Raw genomic sequence first — 18816 nt, 5'->3', positions numbered from 1 at the left:
CTCCACTTGGGCCTCATTTAAATTAACCTGTCCCATGGGTCAAATCCTTATGACAGTGATTGTATTTGAATATGAGTGTAACTAACTAAAGAATGCCCCGAGCTTCCGAGTTTAAAACACTAGTGGGAATAAATTAAGTGGACAGTGTGCCGTGCAATAGATTATAGATAGCCTAAGTATTGGCGCTGACACTGTCCTTGTTTGCACTATGGTTCCTGCCTATGAAGATTCCTTCGAAATATCATATCCACTTAACCTTCGAAATATCATATCCACTTAACCACTTAAACCCCAGCATCCTTATTGTGGGGAAGGCTTTCGCAGAAAATATCAGATTGGCAAGTCACAATGTCGTGCTGCGACGGGTTGTGAGCTTGTCGATCTGCAGAAAACAGAAAATACACAACTATTTAAACCATATGGGGTTTAAGTTGTTAACTAAAAAAATTATTAAATAATTTTAAAAAATGCCGATCTACAAGCTCACAACGTGTCATGATAGCTTCTAGGTCTTCTATTTTTTAAACATTTACAAAGATGTTTTATTTATTATTATATTTAGCCTATAATGACGTACAAAATTGGAATGCCAAAGTTATAGTTTTTTAGTTAAAGTAATTGTTTTGAAAACTGGCTGTGTTTAACCCAAGCAAATATGAGGCCTGCCTTTGTAAATATCCACACACACACACACACACACACACACACTCACACTCACACTCACACACACACACACACACACACACACACACACACACACACACACACACACAGTAAACTACGGTACATCTTCGGTACATCTTCGGTATATGTAACTCGTCCCAGTGAGGGAGAATGAGACCATTCTTCAGTTACAGGGCTTTAAGCATGCTTGCCATTGGGTGCACTGTCATTGTTTGACAGTCTTGGCTCTGCCCGTCTAAGTGCACGGCCCTGACCCTGTCTTCTGCTCGCGGGACCCTCTGCCGGGGTGAAGGAGAATGATCGATGATTTGTCGTCAGGATGGTGCTGTGTCGCGGCAGGACCGTCCAGCTGGCCTCGCTCCCACGGACCACCGACAGACGGCCCTCACCTCTCAGCAGACAATCCATTGTCCCGGAAGGTGAGAAAAATGTCCATCGTTTCTTGGAAAGCCAGGGTTATGAATTCATACTGTCAGGTGTTTACCGTTGATTATTTATCCCATCGCTGGCGGCAGTTTTGGCAATGATAGATGACCACCGTTGAGGATGAAGAAGCTGCCATCTGTACTCAGTGTTTACTTTGTCAGTGAATGAAAAGCCTTCCAAGAGAGCTGCAAATTGACCACATGTATCCTAGCCTCCATATTCTGCGGGCAAACATTTGGCAAAAAAAATACCAGATCTACAAGTTTGCAACGCATCACTATTTTCTCTGCTGTTGTGTGTACAGAAGTCCATTACCATCTCTTGGTCTTATCGACGTTTCCTGGCATCACTGCAACAGCCCACTGCCACTTCCTTCAAATAAGCCCCCTCACTGCCATTTGAGATCAGGCCCACCACCACTGTGTCGCAACCCTGGGGCTTCCCACGTTAAGAGTGAGGGAGGTTGAGGTGTGGTGGCTGCCCACCCTGGCCACCTGGGGTCTGGCAGATAATATGTCCAGGACCCATGTCACACACCGCAGGGTCCAGTCCCAGTTCAGCCATTTTTGCCGGCCAGCCTGGTGAGGACTATGGTGTTAAAGGCAGAGCTGTAGCCAATAAATAACAGCCCTACTCCCTTCCCCGATGTTGTTGAGACGGAAGAGGGTGGCATGCAGTACCTGAGAAATGACGTCGACAGTGGATCTGTTGGGGCACTAGGCAAACTACAGGGTGCTAGGAGCAGATTTTAGTCTTTTTTTACTAGCCTCAGACCACTCAGTGCAACTGGGTGGTAGTCATTCATGCCCGTTATTCTTAGGTCTGGGTATTTTATTGGTTATTCTGTATTCGCATGAGCGGCAATAAGCCCTCTCTAACTCCTCGGTGTTGTTGATTTATCCATTTGTAACTCAAAGAGTGTACATGTGTACGCTATTGATTATTGATTTTACAGTGTAAGATTGGATCACCAGGGAAACAAGTGAAACCTTGATATCACATTACAAAATAAATGTCATTGTGGCCCACAGACATCCCATTGTGTGCTGTGCTCTGAACTGCAGTTTCCTGCATGCTGCTACTCCTTATCTCCTGACACTTGCAAGCTAAAGATGTTCAGAATCTGACTTGTCAATTCAACGGTGAAACATATACAGCTAAAAATAAGCTGTGAAAGTGTTGATGATCAGGGTACTAAAGGGAGCACTTCACCCATTTCCAACCATTATCTTCATATAATTGGTCCTCACTAATGCTCACTACGTGATGCCACTATTTCCGTCTGCTCACTCTGCGTCTCATTGGTGTGATGTGGTGGTCAGTTCAGGAACCTGCCTAGAAATTACATCATTGTCTCCGCCAGGCCGAAAGGCATGGCGAGAGAGTATGTTTTTCCCCCTGTCTGTCCGTCCGTCCGTCCGTCCGTCCGTCCGTCCGTCCTTCTGTCTGTGACCAGCTAATCTCCACCACCGTTGGCCCGGTCGCTGTGAAACACATTTTTCAGATCAGCCACCATGAGGCCGACTTTTGTAAAACACATTTTTTTATATTACTCCTACAGATTTTGTCCAAAAAACACGCGAATCGGTACACAGTATCTCTATGGTCATGTGATCAACACGGATCTGTCCGATTTTCCATATTCCATCCTGATTGGCTAAGATTGGCTTCTTTGCAGGATTGGTTCGTTTTGAACAAAATGCCTCAAAGCATGAACGCAGCATGCGATTTCCGTGAAGTTTTCCACGTAGATTCCCACTTTGCCCAGGAAGACATTCCACTTGAACTTTCAAATCAGCCTCATGGTGGCGCTATAACAGGCCGATTTGCGTTTTTACCTATAACTGCACCGATCTGCGTGAAACTTTGCACGCACACTCCCTAGAGGCCAAGGAAAAACCTTTGCCCTGCATTTTTCAGATATGCCTTTTAGAGCGCCACCAGGAGGCTGACTTTTGTAAAACACATTTGTTGCTCTTACTCCTTCAGATTCTGTCCAAAAATCACGCAAATCAGTACACAGTATCTCTATAGTCATGTGATCAAGATGGATGTGTCCGATATTTCATATTCCATCCTACTTGGCTAACATTGGCTTCCAAAGCTTGCAGGATAGGTCCGTTTTGAACAAATGTCCTCAAATCATGAACGCAGTATACGATTTCCGTGAAATTTGGCACACACATTCCCACTAGGCCGAGGAAGAAATGCCACCCTTTTCACATTGGCCTGTTATAGCGCCACTAGCAGGTCTAATTTTGCAAACCACATTTTTGGAACAAAATGCCTCAAATCATGAATGCAGTAGGCCTACTGATTGCCGTGAAAGGCCTAAGAATAAATGGCACCATTTTCACATTGCCCTATTATAGCGCCACCAGGCAACCCAGTCTCACCAGGAGGCCATAATAACCTACCTGACCTGGCAGAGACTTGTGCTCCGAGGAGCACTTTTTCTAGTTGTTGGTGATTCCAAGCTAATACAAAATACAACTTTTCACTTCCTGGAAAGTTAGCATGCTGAAATAGAAGCCATATTTTGAATTCATTTTTTTTTTAAAAGACGTTTGAAATCTTGTTTGAAATGACCAAACCTGCCGATGATCATTGGACACAGGACCACAATGGAAACCAGTAGGGATTTTTGTATTATCCTTTTAGCATCATTGTACAATCGTACCACTGTACTATTTGCAAACTGTTAATAAAGTATTCAAACAATTAAAAACTATATATAATGAAGGTAGCTTGAAAATGGGTGAAGCATTTTTCTCTGTGCGTGAGTAAAATGCAGCTGACAATATGGCCATATACACTCACTCAGAGAATCCATTTGTAATGCAAAACGTTCATGAATATAGTATGTACGGTGTATACAGTACGTGTGTGTATATTTGCATGCAATACGGGTGTTTAGTGGTGCATGCATGTGTGTTTGTTATGACTGTGGCATGTACAGGAAGGCTGCATGAGTTTGTGCTCATTGCATACATATTATACACACACATACATATTTATATTAAAGCTGCAATCCATAACAACTTACTGACTTGGCCGCAGGGGAGATATTGTGCAGTAATTGCCAACCAGTAGGTGTTAGACCCAATACCATAGATACACAGATCCCCCATTACTATTCATAGTGAACAGATCAACCAGGTATGTTCGTATACATACCTAGGAGTAGTAATTGACCACCTTCTGTCATGGAAAGACCAGATTGAATCAGTGGGTAAGAAGACAAAGCAAAGAGTCTATTTCCTTCGCCGCCTGAGATCTTTTGGTGCTAGTAGACAGATTCTTCTTTTGTTTTTCACTTCTGTTATTATGAGTGTTCTGCAGTACTGTAGTACCACCTGGTATGGATGTCTGTCTGTAGCCTTAAAGTCACAACTGCTGCAGCAACTGAACATTTGTTCAAAGATTGTTGGACAACCACTTCAGAGGCTCTATACATCTACGTATAATGACAGTATGATAAGGTTGGCAAGGAATATCACTTCAAACACTAGCCATGCTTTGTATGGAGAATATAGGTTGCTGCCTTCAGGAAGGAGATACAGTGTTCCTACATACAATAAGGTCAAACTGAAGAGGTCCTTTGTCCATCAGACGACATTGAGGCTTAATCAGGAGTTGTAGGCTTGGGGTAGGCTGAGAGGTGGACATTGCTCTTGTCTTTGTATGTCTTTATGTATGTATTTTGTTTTGTTTTGTTTTCTTGTGTCATGTCAAATGTGTGTACTGTTTATTGTTTATTGTTGCATACATGGCTGCTGGGTCGCAAGACAAATTTCAGTGTGAACTGACAATAAAGTATTATCGTATCGTATCGTACCAGGGTCTAAATATCCACCTCAACCACTGCAGATGTGCTAATTATAAGATTGATTGATTGATGATTGATTGATGTACTTTATTTAGTAAGACATGTAAGACATATTGTATCAACTATAGTGGCATAATTTTCCAAAATTAACAATTCTAACAGCCACTTACACTAGCTTGGTGTAGGCTTTTAAGACACGTAAATCAGGTGGGTTTTTCTCTGTAAATGCACATCCATTTGGTAAACACTGGACAACAGGACTCCAAGAGACAGGAATGGCGTTAGTGGAGCTTTACTGAAATCCAGCTCACAGTTACAAAAATAAAAAATAAAAAACACCCGAGAGTACGGTCAAAACTGTTCGTTACCTGCGCCCCAAACTAGCGTCTTTCTACTATTTCTCTCATTAATTCACTCGTCAACTTAAGCTGTCACAGCTGCGCTCAGCATAATATCTACCTCAACTGTAGGGGGCGCACTTTACCAAACTACAGTAGACAGTACTACCTAAACATGGAAACCCAACACAGATGACAATACAGCAATAGAAAATGTGAATTAAATACAGTTTCTAAATTGGCTCTTACATCAACATACTGTAGTAGTATACCATACAGATTGGTTAAAATAAGGTTTTATTCATTAAAACAAGTTATGGATTGCAGCTTTAAGTATTTACATCTACTTAAATCCATAAGCACACTCTCAGAGGACCATGGTGATATAGGGTAATGGGTTATGAATATCCAGCCTCAACGCCACTCAGAGAGGCGACTGTCTGGGGTGTCTCACACAGGTGAGAGGGACAGCGAGGGCACGCTCATTATCCATTCCTTTACACACACACACACACACACACACACACACACACACAGACACAGACACAGACAGACACGCACACACGCACGCACGCACGCACGCACGCACGCACGCACACACACACACACACACACACACACACACACACACACACACACACACACACTCTCTCTCTCTCTTTCTTTCTTATTCTCTCTCTCTCTCTCTCTCTCTCTCTCTCTCTCTCTCTCTCTCTCTTTCTCTCTTTCTCTTCATTTCTCATCATTTATTTATCCTTGCCCGACCTCAATTAAGGCGCAGTGGTCCAGTGGGGGCAGGGAGCAGGGCCGGGGTGACCCGGGGTTGGCCCTGCTAATGAACGACGGAGAGAGAGCCCCTCATGTTTATTTCCAGCCCTCACCCAGAGCAGGGCCAGGGGTCCCGAGAGAGAGAGAGAGAGAGAGAGAGAGAGAGAGAGAGATAGAGAGAGAGAGAGAGAGAGAGAGAGAGAGAGAGAGAGAGAGAGAGAGAGAGAGAGAGAGAGATTAGGCTGGAGAATGATAATAAGGTCTTTGTACTTTTAATATACCTTACTTCCTCACTTGTTCCCTCTATCCCTCCCTCTTTCCATTTTTTCTTTCTCTTATTCTGACCCTAAAATCTCTCTCCTCCTCCCTCCATCCACACTATCCGCCTTTCTCCCTTTACTGTCTCTCCGTCTCCCCTTCCATCACTTTCTGCGCCTGCATTCTTCCTCCCCTCCCTCTTTCCCTCTGCTCTTCCCGGCTTCCTCCCCCCCCCCCCCTACAACCCATTCCCATTCCTGTATACGCACATATGCAGAGGGCTGGACAGAATGAGGTGGAGGGATGGTGATAAAGACATTACAGGAAAGGGAACTGGAGACAGACGCCCTGAAGAACGACAGACAGACAGACAGAGAAAGAGAGAGAGAGACAGAGAGAGAGAGAGAGAGAGAGAGAGAGAGAGAGAGAGAGAGAGAGAGAGACATGTCATGTAGAGGGAGAGATGATGGCCGTGTGACGGGAGTTCCAGTCCCCTGAAGGGGAGAGTGGGCAGACAGATGGGAGCCATGAATCAAGTTATCCCCCCCCCCCTCCTCCCCTGGAAACGAGCGCCATTTGGAGTCGTACAGTAACGACCGCCTCCACGTTTCACTGCAGAGGCCCCATCCATGTCTCACGACAGTCACGACTCACGAGCCGTCTTCAGCCTGATTCATACTTCGTCGCACAGATTATTTTTGCAACACCCCCAAACCCCTACTGTCCATCATTCACTGAACCAATACGTTTGCGAGATTTAGCTTTTAAGGCTTTGACAGTAAGGGCAACAAGCAGGACAGTTGTGCACTGCAATTTCTGTTCAATTAAGCCTACGCAGATAAGACGTTCTGGAGTCTTGTGGGGAGCGTCCATGTCTGTGTAGCCTACTGCACATCTGTGTGCCCTGCAGTGTGGACATTTCATAACTGACATAATGCTGGCTGAACCAGCTGTGTCCCAAAAGCATTTACACATTCAAAAGGATGAGTGGCGTCACGACATGCAGAAATACGTGTCAAGTCACGCTTTCCAAAATGAAAGGTCCATCATTTGAAGGGGAAAATTTGTAGTAAATTATGAGCTTCTATTGAAGTTACGAGCCAACCTTAAGCTAACATTTCCTTTTAAGGATGGAATAATCAGCATATTGACCAAACAATATCGAACTGAAGAACTGACGAATGAATTGATCGGGCTGCAGCTTAAGTAACCAACAGGTCTGAGGTCTGATCAACCATGTCTGTGTTGCCTGAGTGAGAATGGCTGCTACTGAAACACCCAATGTAGCCTATATACAGTATACATATACATCAAAGTTATAAATGTTTAACAAACAACATTTCCTGTCATGTCCTTTTATTGTCTCCACCAGGCCGGACGGCCAAAGGCCGGAGACTATGTTTTCGCCGTCCGTCCATCCGTCCGTCCATCTGTATGTGTGTGTGTGTGTGTATATATATATATATATATATATATATATATATATATATATATATATATATATATATATATATATATGTATATGATGTATATATAAATCCTATGGGTGGATCAGTGTCCAGTTTAATGCCAAATCTGATATTTGGTAATCGATTGGATGCTTCTACATGAGCAACACAATACACAATAAAAAATAAAGCTTGGGTGTGGGGGCAGTAAGGGACCTGGATATTGGAAAGGGGGCACTGGCCCAAAAAAGGTTGAGAAACACTGGTATAGACGCTTGGACAAACCGTGTGAAACTCTGAAACAAAGTTGAACAGCAGACTTTGGAAGAACCTGCCTGGGGAGCTGACGATGACAAAATGACAATCCCCTTTTGAATCACTTCTTAAAACTCAAGTTTTATGGCATAGCTTTTACATAATGATCTTTTTATCTACTTTTTGATCTTCATTTTATGGTTTACTTTTATGCCTCTCTTTCTCTGTTTTCTATTTGTTGTCATGCTTTTATTACATTTAGTGGATCTTAACGGTTGAAGCACAGTTGTTTTTCAAAAAGATTTATTGCTATTGTTACTGTTGTTGTCATTATGTCAGACATCATTCCTCATCGAGCTAAGATAACTGATCCAGTGTCAGCTGGCCCATGTCTCGTCTCTTTGCTGACCTATGCTATGTCATCTCTGGGGACACATGTGTGTCGCCAAAGGGTAGAACGGCAAAGTGAAAGGCAGGGTTAGATGGAAATGCAGAGACAAGGGTTTTTTAGAAGGGTTTTAGCCATGGGAGATGATGATGATGATGGTGTCAGTAGTGGGGGTTCATTTGAAGAAGCACTAACACAGTCCGAGGGGACAAGTCCACAGTAAAGAGTTCAAAGCATGCCTTGCATGTTTTCTGACATGAGTATTTTTTATTGCGCCAAAGTTTTGTAAAGCAGTTTTACACAACACAGGAGACACAAATACAATGACATTTGGTGTAATTCCATTCAGCTAATGTCTTTGGTAAATGAGGTGGAACATGGTGCGGAATGCAGCTTTATACAGTAAAGTTTGGTGAATATGTAATGAGATCCAGCTGTGAATGTCATTAGTGGTATTTTTTGCTGCCTTGCGTACATGTCCAAATCCTTGGTGTTATTATTGCCGGCCGTGTGTGTGTATGTGCGTGTGCGCGTGTTGTGTGCGTGCGTGTGTGCATGTGCATGTGTGTGTTCGCATGTACATGCCTGCACGTCTGCGTGCACCACGTGCATGTGCTTATGGGTGTGATCTATCTGTGCTTGTATTGTATGCAAGTCTGCTACCACCATATATGTATGTGCATATACTGTAGGCGGCGGGTAATGAAGGCTAGGGTAGGCTAAGCCTACAGATGTTATGCTGGGAAATTCTGGGAATTGTGCAAATGATATAGGCATTATTTAGTTAATTTTTTGATAATAAATCAGTAAAATCAGGCAAAAATAAGAATTAAATAACATAACCCTAACCCCCCAGCCTCAAGCTAGATCTCCTAGCCTTCCCAATTGTCAGGCTCACCCGCCGCCTATGTGTATGTGCATGAGCTTGTGTATGTGTGTACAATATGTATAGTGTGTATGTATCTGTGCGTATGCTGGGATACATAGTATGTTTGCTGTGTGCATACAGTATTACAGTGTCTCAATGTGCATATTTCTGTTCCATTTCATCAGTCCGGCTGTGTCATCTGTCTCCCTGCTGTCTATCCATCTATCTTCTTTGGGGTCGTGAAGTGTGTTTCTAGGCAGTATCAAAAGCCATTCGACCAGGCTATGGAACCTATGCTACCTAATAAAAGAACTGTCGCCATTCCTGGTGACATAGATAGACTGTCACACAGGCATTATCACTTTATGTATATTGTATTTGTCGCTGTTTGGTAGAAACCTTGCATGTCCAAAACCGTTGCTTTTCAGAAATGGAAAAAATAACCTGTGTTCCAATGGATCCAATGTAGTTATTATTTAGTCACAATATTTAGTCACAATAACAATACTTTTACTCGGTTCAATATTTATAAAACCCACAATTAACCACTTTCACTTTCAAAATGTTGCAAAAATAGCATAAATAGCAGATCTACAAGCTCACAACGCGGCACATCGCAATGGATTGTGAGCTTGTACTGTAGATCAGCTATTTTCGCTACTTTTGCACGACACTCATGTTCGATGAAGTACGATATTAATTTACAAAAAGTTCGAAATATGGAGATACAAGGTTTTTGCCAAACAGTAACAATATGACTATGAATACACAACATCGCTGTTTCACCATCACTATGAATAGTTTGATATGCTGCTGTAAGTGTTGTCTTGAGACTGTGATATTCTGCCACATTTTATCTCCTTTTTTTGCACACACCTTATGTAGGCTATATTTTATACTGTTATCCTGTTATCTGACCCTTTTCTTTGTTTCTTTTTCAATTAGATTTTCAACAATATTATGTAACTGAAAAAAATCATTGGAGCTTGCACAGAAAATAATTTCACCCACTCTTGTCCACCTGTAAACTTGTGATGTGACAATAAACTTCAACTTGAACTGCACTGCACCCCAGCGTCCTCTGCATGTGTGCAGTCAGTGATCTTGAGGCCGCTGTGAGGGCAGTCGAAGATGTCGGTCTCTGTCCCTCTGCATCGCAGATCATCCAGCAAGATGAGACCGCTTCCTGAAAAGTGATTGAAATCCACAGAGCCATCAAACAGTGTGTTGATTGTTAGGGTCAAGTCAAATCAAGACACATGTCATTGGTACCTATTTTCTACTGAATCCCACACAATCACTTTCATGATTTTTAGTTTTGGACCCCCAAAATGATATAATTTTGCCGCGGACCTCCATCTCAAAATATTTTGTTCCAGGGACCCCCATGAAGCAAAGATTTCAGTTACAAATGTTGCCTTTAAAAAATATATTCAAATATTCGGACAATGTTCAAGATTTCTTTTTTTTAAAATAGCAGATCTACAAGCTACGAGCTTGTAGATCTGCTATTTTTGAATAGCCCAAAGAAATCTTAAAATGACACAGATGCATTCCCGGTCTTAATTAAAGGTCAAAGGTCCTCACCGGCAGTAGAAGCAGTGAAGGTTCTTGTGGCCCTCTTGAAGCCCAGCATCTTACAGATCACCGTGCCGTCCAGGGTGTCGAAGCTGTCGTCACACACAGTCCCCCACGCCCCGTTGTGCTTCACCTCCACTCGCCCCTGAGTTGACGTCCCCCCCGCAAGACGCACTTTCACTGTTGTGAGAGAAGTAGTAATGTCTGTTAAATGGTTACATAGATATATATATTATGCTTAAACGTAAAAGGAAACTTGTGAAAATATAAAGGCTTTGTGCAAGTTGTGTTTGTTCTGTGGACATTTACCTTCTGCAGGGACAGAGGCCATGTCACCCTTGAGGCCTGGCACTCCAGGGGGTCCAGGGGGTCCTGTGATGAATGGAAAACAGAGGTTCAATAAATTATTTGGATAAAAGAGAAGAGCAATGAACATTTTAAAAACACATTTAACACTGGCATCTATATTTTAGGCAAAGAAAAACACATTGCGAGGTATTTAAAAAAGTATATACTGTAGGGCTTAAGAAGCTGACAGAATGTATGGTACAGCACACAGACACGCATGCACGCGCACACACACACGCACGCACGCACGCACGCACGCACGCACGCACGCACGCACGCACGCACGCACGCACGCACGCACGCACGCACGCACGCACGCACGCACGCACGCACGCACGCACGCACGCACGCACGCACACACACACACACACACACACACACACACACACACACACACACACAGGTGAATGCATGACCACTTCTGTGCCCTTGCACAATGGAAATAGAAAGAATGAGGCCGAACGAAAGACTGAAATGCTAAATTCATAACACTTGAGGAAGGCTTGAACACTGAGGAAGGATTTTGTATGTACAAGACTCACCTGAATCTCCCTTTAATCCAGGAGGTCCACTTGGGCCTAAACAAAACAAGACACCAAAGAAAATAATTAGAAAAGTCATGCACACTGAGACCTGTGGTTTAAGGGCAATAACATTAGTGTATCGGGAGTGGAGTCAGAACCACGGGTGCTAACGGACTAAAAAGGTGGGTCTCATGAAACCTATGTACAAACCCACCACACACAACACTGGCTTTTATTGCATTTAATTCATAAAAGGCAATAAATAGGCAATAAATATATGCATAATGCATCAAAACTCTGTGTGTTGTGGACTTGTAAATTGGCTATTTTTGGCGATGAGATTTTGTGTAGAGGGAAAACATGAAGAGAGTATTATGATACTGACCTATCCAGTTCCAATTTTGTCTGCTCATTGTTTTTAATTAATTACGTTCAATTTACTTGTTATCCTGTATGAATTCTCTCTCCTGATTGGATAAAATTGGAACCTGAAAATCTGTATATATCCTTTTTTTTTTTAAATATTTTTTGGGGGCTTTTCTGCTTAATACCCCCATTCTAAAGTAAGTAAATAAGTACAGTAAGTAAGTAAGTATACGGGTCAGTGTTGTGTGTTTAGTTTAGACTTACCTGCAGGGCCCATTATGCCAGGCGGTCCAGCAATTCCGTTGTCTCCTTTGGGGCCAGGGGCACCAGGCACTCCTTGGTGAAGACAATAATAGAAAATGTCATGTCATGTAGAAGCTGATAAGTACAGAACATACTTGATACAATTAAGCAGCTACAAATAGTTTGTACTAACACACCGACACACACACACACACACACACACACACACACACACACACACACACACACACACACACACACACACACACACACACACACACACACACACACACACACACACACACCTAAATGCGTATTTTCTACCTGGGAAACCGTGAACTCCCTTTTCGCCTATGGACCCATTTCTTCCAGTAGGCCCCATGATACCTGGTTTTCACAAGACAAAGGAAATAAATAATAAGAGCCGAACATTCTGTGAAAATAGCAGATCTACAAGGTACAAGCTTTTGAAGGTGTTTTTCCTATGGTCATCATTGCCCATATGGGGTAAATAGTAAACACATACGTAGAGGGTTAAAAACATTAGGCCCTTAAGTGACGTTATAACCTGTAAATGAACCCTGAATGAAAAGACTAGTCAAAAGTATTTCATCATGTCTCACGAGGAACTCTTGGTGCTATCTGAAAGACCACTCTGTTAGATAAGAATATGATGTGAAAGGTTTATCTGTTTAGATAAGGTTATGATAGCATAATACATGGCACCGTGAGGCCTAGTGAGCTTTTAGATTGGCTATTTCCGGCGCGGAAACACCGGCACGCAGCGAAGTGTGAATCAATTTGAAGTCAGATCTGGGTCAAAGATGAGATCAGATAAGCAACATTCCCTTGGAAGAAAGTCTCACCTGGTATTCCAGTGTCTCCCTTGTCTCCCTTTGCGCCTGGTCCCTGGTCTCCTGCAAGTCCTGTAAGACCTGGTATTCCACGTGGACCCACGGGACCTGCATACATACAAGCACACATGAACACACAGACATTCAAATGCCTCTTTTGACTAAGAAGTGTAACCCTTTTCCCCCCCGCATTATAACCAGAAACAGGGAGGTACATCATATGAAAAAAAAGGAAAAATAGCTTGTGATCAGCTATTTTCACTATTTTTTTAAACCAACAAGTTCTTGACTCAGTGTTTGTACAACCCCCTGAGCAGGGCCCAAATTAGGTTCTAAAAACCCTCGAGCCGGAAACAAATTCAGAACCTGTGACATGCTTTAGATGGCACGGGACGGTTCACTTAGTTCTTGTAGTCGAAACGAACCTAACACACACACACACACGCACGCACGCACGCACGCACGCGCACACACACACACACACACACACACACACACACACACACACATACACACACGTCCATCCTATAGTGTGTATAGTTTCAATGTAGGCTCATGATAGGTTCTTGGTTTACGTATGTATTAGTTATTATTAGATTATTGGTTTACTTATGTATTACTTTATTATTTGATTACTATTTTTATGCATTTGATGTATTACGTGTATTTTGATGTATTATCTTGTGTCCTTGCTTACTGTAGGTCGCTCTGGATTAAGAGCGTCTGCTAAATGCCTAAACTGTAAACTGTAAACTGTAAACTGTAAACTGTAAACTGTAAACTGTAAACACACACACACACAAATGTGAGCACACATGCACACACAGAGTATAGTAAATTGCTCAGGATAAGAGTGTCAGCTAAATGCAGAAAATGTACTGTAATAATTCTCTCACAGGTATTATAGCATTAATCAGCAATATAGCCATGGACGGAAGTGAAACTCTGTGGTTTCACAACATTGATCTGCTGACGTACAAGGCTCACAGGACGTGAAACTATGAAATGTTACCCAATTCACAAAGTCCAACCTTTAGTAACTCAGGATGAGGTTGCTTTTATCAACATGGGTTATTGGGGGATGCATTTTTGCTCAAACAAGATAATCTCAGAAAATACTGAGATTAGCTGTGTAATCTCAGTATTAGTCAGTGAGATATAATTAAAGAAAGAAAGTAAAAAGGTCGTAACAGCTTCAAAAAGCAAAGTTGAGATGTTAAGAAAGAGTTATTGTTCAAAACATGAAATGAACAAAACATGAAATGAAAACTCTTTGGAAACTCTTTGGTTTATGTTAACCACTAACCACAGACCGTATTTTCTGCATGAATCAAAAATAGCGCACGGGTAGGCCTACCACTGGATGAACAGACAAGCAGACATTTGCTGTACAGTGTGTACAGTATGTAAGTTTCACTCTGGTGGTTAGATTAGCTGTGCAAAATATTCACGATCCATCTGCTCTTAAGTAGGAAATGTAGCCCTGCGGTGCAGCACAGCACTTTTAATAGTGTACTCTACGGAAGTTTAAGGGAAAAGCATTATTCTTTCTACTTTATGAAGCGAAGACAGGATATCTAGTCAAGCGGCAGAGAACTATTTCAACAACCCATCACACGCGTGGCAGACATGTCCGCTGTGGAAGCTTTTTTTTTCACCGCTCGTTTTTCAGCAATGAAAAATGCAAAGTCTGGGAGCGAAGTTCAGCCTATCTAATATGAATCTGGGGGCATATTTTATATGGATGTGGCAGGAGCACAGAGTGTGTGCTGCAGCACCTCGCACGTTTCTGCACCGTAACGGGCGAGGTGAAAAGGGTGTGCTCGGAATGAAATGGAGCTCATATTAGGTCTCTTTCATACGTAATTGCCTGTCTCAGACAGAGGCTGCCGCCTTTTTCAGTGTGCCAGTAATGTTACCCTGCTGGTCATGGTGAAAACTCCCGTTATCGTCAAATAACAGCCTTTACACAGGTTTCAAAAGGTCACATTATAGCATATTTCAAACTCCTTCCATGCAGATAAGTCCCTATACACAGTCAAATCCATTGTGTTCATTTAACTCTGAGTGTACAGGGGGATTCAATTTGATTTGTTAAACACTGAGGATTTTACAGTGATCTGGAGTTTTCCAGAATCTATTTCAATTCAAAAAGCTGGACCTCTGTTTTTATTATGCTAGACTCTAACATAATAAAAACATTCTAGCAGCTAGAGTGACATTTTGTGACAGTCACAAGTCTGTGGTTTTGTTTCAAACTGAATTCTGGGAGACTAATAACAGACAACAGAGCTATCAGAGGTGTCACCAAAAAGACGACTAAAATGGATGTTAGACAGTATGACTTTAACATGAAACAGCTGTTGACGCAATTTCCAACAAAGGCATTGAATTGTACACACATTCACATAAGTCAATGGGGCCTTACCAGCTGCTCCATCAGGTCCTGGGGGTCCTGGGGGTCCAGAGTCTCCACGTTGACCTGAAAATTTTGTTCAGTTACTGTTAATTGTAAAGCTCCATTTACATTGAAAGAAAAAAACATAGCCACAAAGACCTCACATAGAGCAGTGGTTCACAAGCATTTTCACGCCATGTATTTGGCCGCAGACCCCCATCTGAAAATATTTTGTTCCAGGGACCACAGTAAGACAAGATGTGTTTTTAAAATTATGCCACATTTTTAACAATTTCCAGTTTTCAAAATAGTGTGTGTGTGTGTGTGTGTGTGTGTGTGTGTGTGTGTGTGTGTGTGTGTGTGTGTGTGTGTGTGTGTGTGTGTGTGTGTGTGTGTGTGTGTGTGTGTGTGTGTCGTGCGTGCGTGCGTGCGTGCGTGCGTGCGTGCGTGCGTGCGTGCGTGCGTGCGTGCGTGCGTGCGTGCGTGCGTGCGTGCGTGCGTGCGTGCGTGCGTGCGTGCGTGCGTGCGTGTGTGTGTGTATGTCCCCCAAATGTTGTGTTTCTCTGTCTGTGGCAGATCTCGCACAACAGGTAAGTGTAACAACAACTGTTAACAAATCATACCTGCAGGGCCAGGCTGTCCCTGTTCTGCTGCGGCTCCGTGGGGCCCCATCTCGCCAGTGTCCCCCTTTGGTCCGGGGGGTCCAGCGGGTCCTTCTTTGCCGTCACCTATAAAGGAAGCAGATGATCTGAAGCTCAGCATACCATAGAAGTTATAGGCCTTTAACATTGCACAATCTTCCTTGCTGCAGTTTTTTGCCTTCATTGAGTGGTTTGTGATTTTCAGATATTTGTTGATTGTTCATGTGTTGTGTCTGTTTTGTCATTTTGCGAATTTTTGCTGTATTATATGACCATTTCCATTCCTGCTTGTACCTGTGTTGACCACTCAAATGTCAGTGGTGGACAGAGACAAAGTACATTTACTTGAGTACTGTACTCCATCCAGTGAGTGTCCCGTACAGTGTCCAGTGAGTACATTTCTGGAGTATTCATTTATTTACTTTTTGCAAGCTCACGATTTCACTCGTTACATTTCAAATAGAAATATTGTACTGTTGAAGGGACTCTTGGGACCCAAACTTGCAAAAAGGATATTAGGAATTAACTACTTAAGCCTTATTTCATAGTGAAAATAGTTGGTTTTACAAGCTCACAACAGGGGCACGTTGTGAGCTTTTAGATCTGCTATTTCCCTTTTTTTTCTTCATTTTTTTTTACACATTTCTTTATTTTATGTTAATGTTAAAAATGTCAATACAACAATGCACTGATATTGAAAGGAAAATGTACTTTGTAATTTGTATACTTTCCAATACTTGAGTATTTACTTTGTCCACCAAGGCAAATGATAAATGCACCCTGGGGAATCATAAAGATGCATATAGCCTACTTCGCTCCTGGTGCTGAGACACTGCCACAGAGTGTGCTTTATATTCACACTACAAAAGGTGATTTCAACAATCATTGCATTAACCCTGGTGTCCCTGTTTTTTTGAAAAAACGAAATTCAAGAATGTTCAAAGATATTTCTTTTTTTTTTTGGTAAATTTCAAAAAACAAAAAGTCATATTCAGAATTTAGCAAAGAAATGCTTTAATAAAAAAAAAATAGCCAATCTACAAACTCACAACACGTTGCATCATTTACAACGCCTTTTGAGCTTGTACATGGCTATTTCCGCTATTTGTCCTACGACGGCTTACTGTAAGTGGTTAAACAAGGTGTGACATGGCATTCTAGAATAACTGACTGATATGCACCAATATGTGTATTGCTGATTGACCTTAAAGATTGTTTTTGCGCCATGCTTTCTCCCGATAACTTGCTATCTATTATGCAGCCCAAGTAGGTCACCTCCTCGTTTTAGCCGAGATCTCACACTCCCCCACCACAACCCTGAAACCCGGGGACCTTCTCAGTCTTGATGTTTGAGCCAAAGAGAATCGATTCGTTTTTTACCAAGGAGTGTAGAGATAACCTGTTATCAATCAACCATGAGCTGATCTTGTGAAGTCTATGATTAAGTGTTTTTTCCACTTCCATTTTGTCGTCAGCGGCATGGTATGTGAGACGCTTTGTACAAACTGCTGTCTACTCCCCACATAATTGCCCTCGACAGCATTTTGTGCAGCGAGAGAAAAGAAAAGAAACTTTTTGTGGCGGAGATGTGTGCTTGTTGACAAGTCGCGTCTCGAGGCTCGTCCACGTGAGACGAGAGTGTTCATTCAGGCATGTTTCATACACAAACTGCACTTCCCCATTGATAGATCGCCGCGTTCTTTACAGCAATTATGACCTTAATCGTGGACACTGATCCGTATTAACCAAGCTAAGCGCTAGCCCTTCAGACGCTAATGTAATAAAGGATGATATTTCCATACAGGTGGAGATGTTGTCGGGGGGTGAATGACCTATTGGAAAACATCAGAGCGAGACTCGTCGGGTGATTTGTTTGCCTTGTGTAAAAGTCCACCCCTTGATTGAGATTTCATACAGGAAATGTCAATGCATTGGCCAACGCCTGATTTGTTTTATACTTAGATGCGCGCCGGTTTCGTGCACCAAATATTGCGGCTCTACAAGCTCACAACCCGTCACGGTTGACGGTTTGCAGAAAAGAGAAGAATGGCTGCAGCGGCATTCATCCTGCTTCTCATCAGCTTCTGACAGGAGATGACAGGTCATCATCAGCGGCGTGATCATCGCTGGAACCAGCAGCTGAAAGCTAATGTCTGCTGCTACACTTGGGTTCTATGGCTTACGTGCATTAAAGGACGCAGTACATGGTGTAAACAGTCTTTGTAAATGATCACAAAATGTACAAGAGTAGATTTCAGCTCTGTGATGTCCTAGCAATAAGCACGAGGCCTGTTAAAGCCAGTTTTACAGACATTTGCACTGGTGACAAAAACGTGAGTCAGTAGAGGTTAGAATAGTGAGATTAATGGCTCGATTGCCTTGGGTGAACTTACCGTTTCCCCCCTTCTGTCCTGCAATTCCTTGTGGCCCCGGGATACCAGGTATACCTGAGGAAAGAGATGAATTCTAATGATGTTCGGTGGAGGTGCTGCAAATCATATAAAAAAAAGGTACTTTGAACTCTTGTCCCTGAACTTTTGAACCAACTTTAACCTAAACCTACATTGGCAGACTGCCTTCCATTCCAGAACAGAATACTTGG

The 18816-nt window shown here is 42.6% G+C and overlaps 1 protein-coding gene across 1 annotated transcript in view; it reads right to left on the bottom strand.

Moving 5' to 3' along the window:
- Positions 1-8610: 8610 nt before the first annotated feature.
- Positions 8611-18816, bottom strand: part of marco (macrophage receptor with collagenous structure) — a 15363-nt gene continuing 5157 nt past the window's right edge. The window contains exons 6-15 of the mRNA XM_080412685.1: positions 18608-18661; positions 16197-16301; positions 15604-15657; positions 13188-13283; positions 12646-12708; positions 12343-12414; positions 11731-11766; positions 11150-11212; positions 10850-11020; positions 8611-10448 (exon numbers count right to left, since the gene is read on the bottom strand). Coding sequence (XP_080268811.1) covers positions 10312-10448; positions 10850-11020; positions 11150-11212; positions 11731-11766; positions 12343-12414; positions 12646-12708; positions 13188-13283; positions 15604-15657; positions 16197-16301; positions 18608-18661 — 851 coding nt within the window. The 3' untranslated portion in view covers positions 8611-10311. The remainder of the gene's footprint in view (positions 10449-10849; positions 11021-11149; positions 11213-11730; positions 11767-12342; positions 12415-12645; positions 12709-13187; positions 13284-15603; positions 15658-16196; positions 16302-18607; positions 18662-18816) is intronic.

Source organism: Gymnoscopelus braueri (genome assembly GCF_963280865.1).
Source record: "Gymnoscopelus braueri genome assembly, chromosome: 18".
NCBI classification, from domain to species: Eukaryota; Metazoa; Chordata; class Actinopteri; order Myctophiformes; family Myctophidae; genus Gymnoscopelus; species Gymnoscopelus braueri.
The sequence above is the reverse complement of the archived record's forward strand: the minus strand, read 5'-3'. Positions and strand labels throughout refer to the sequence as shown.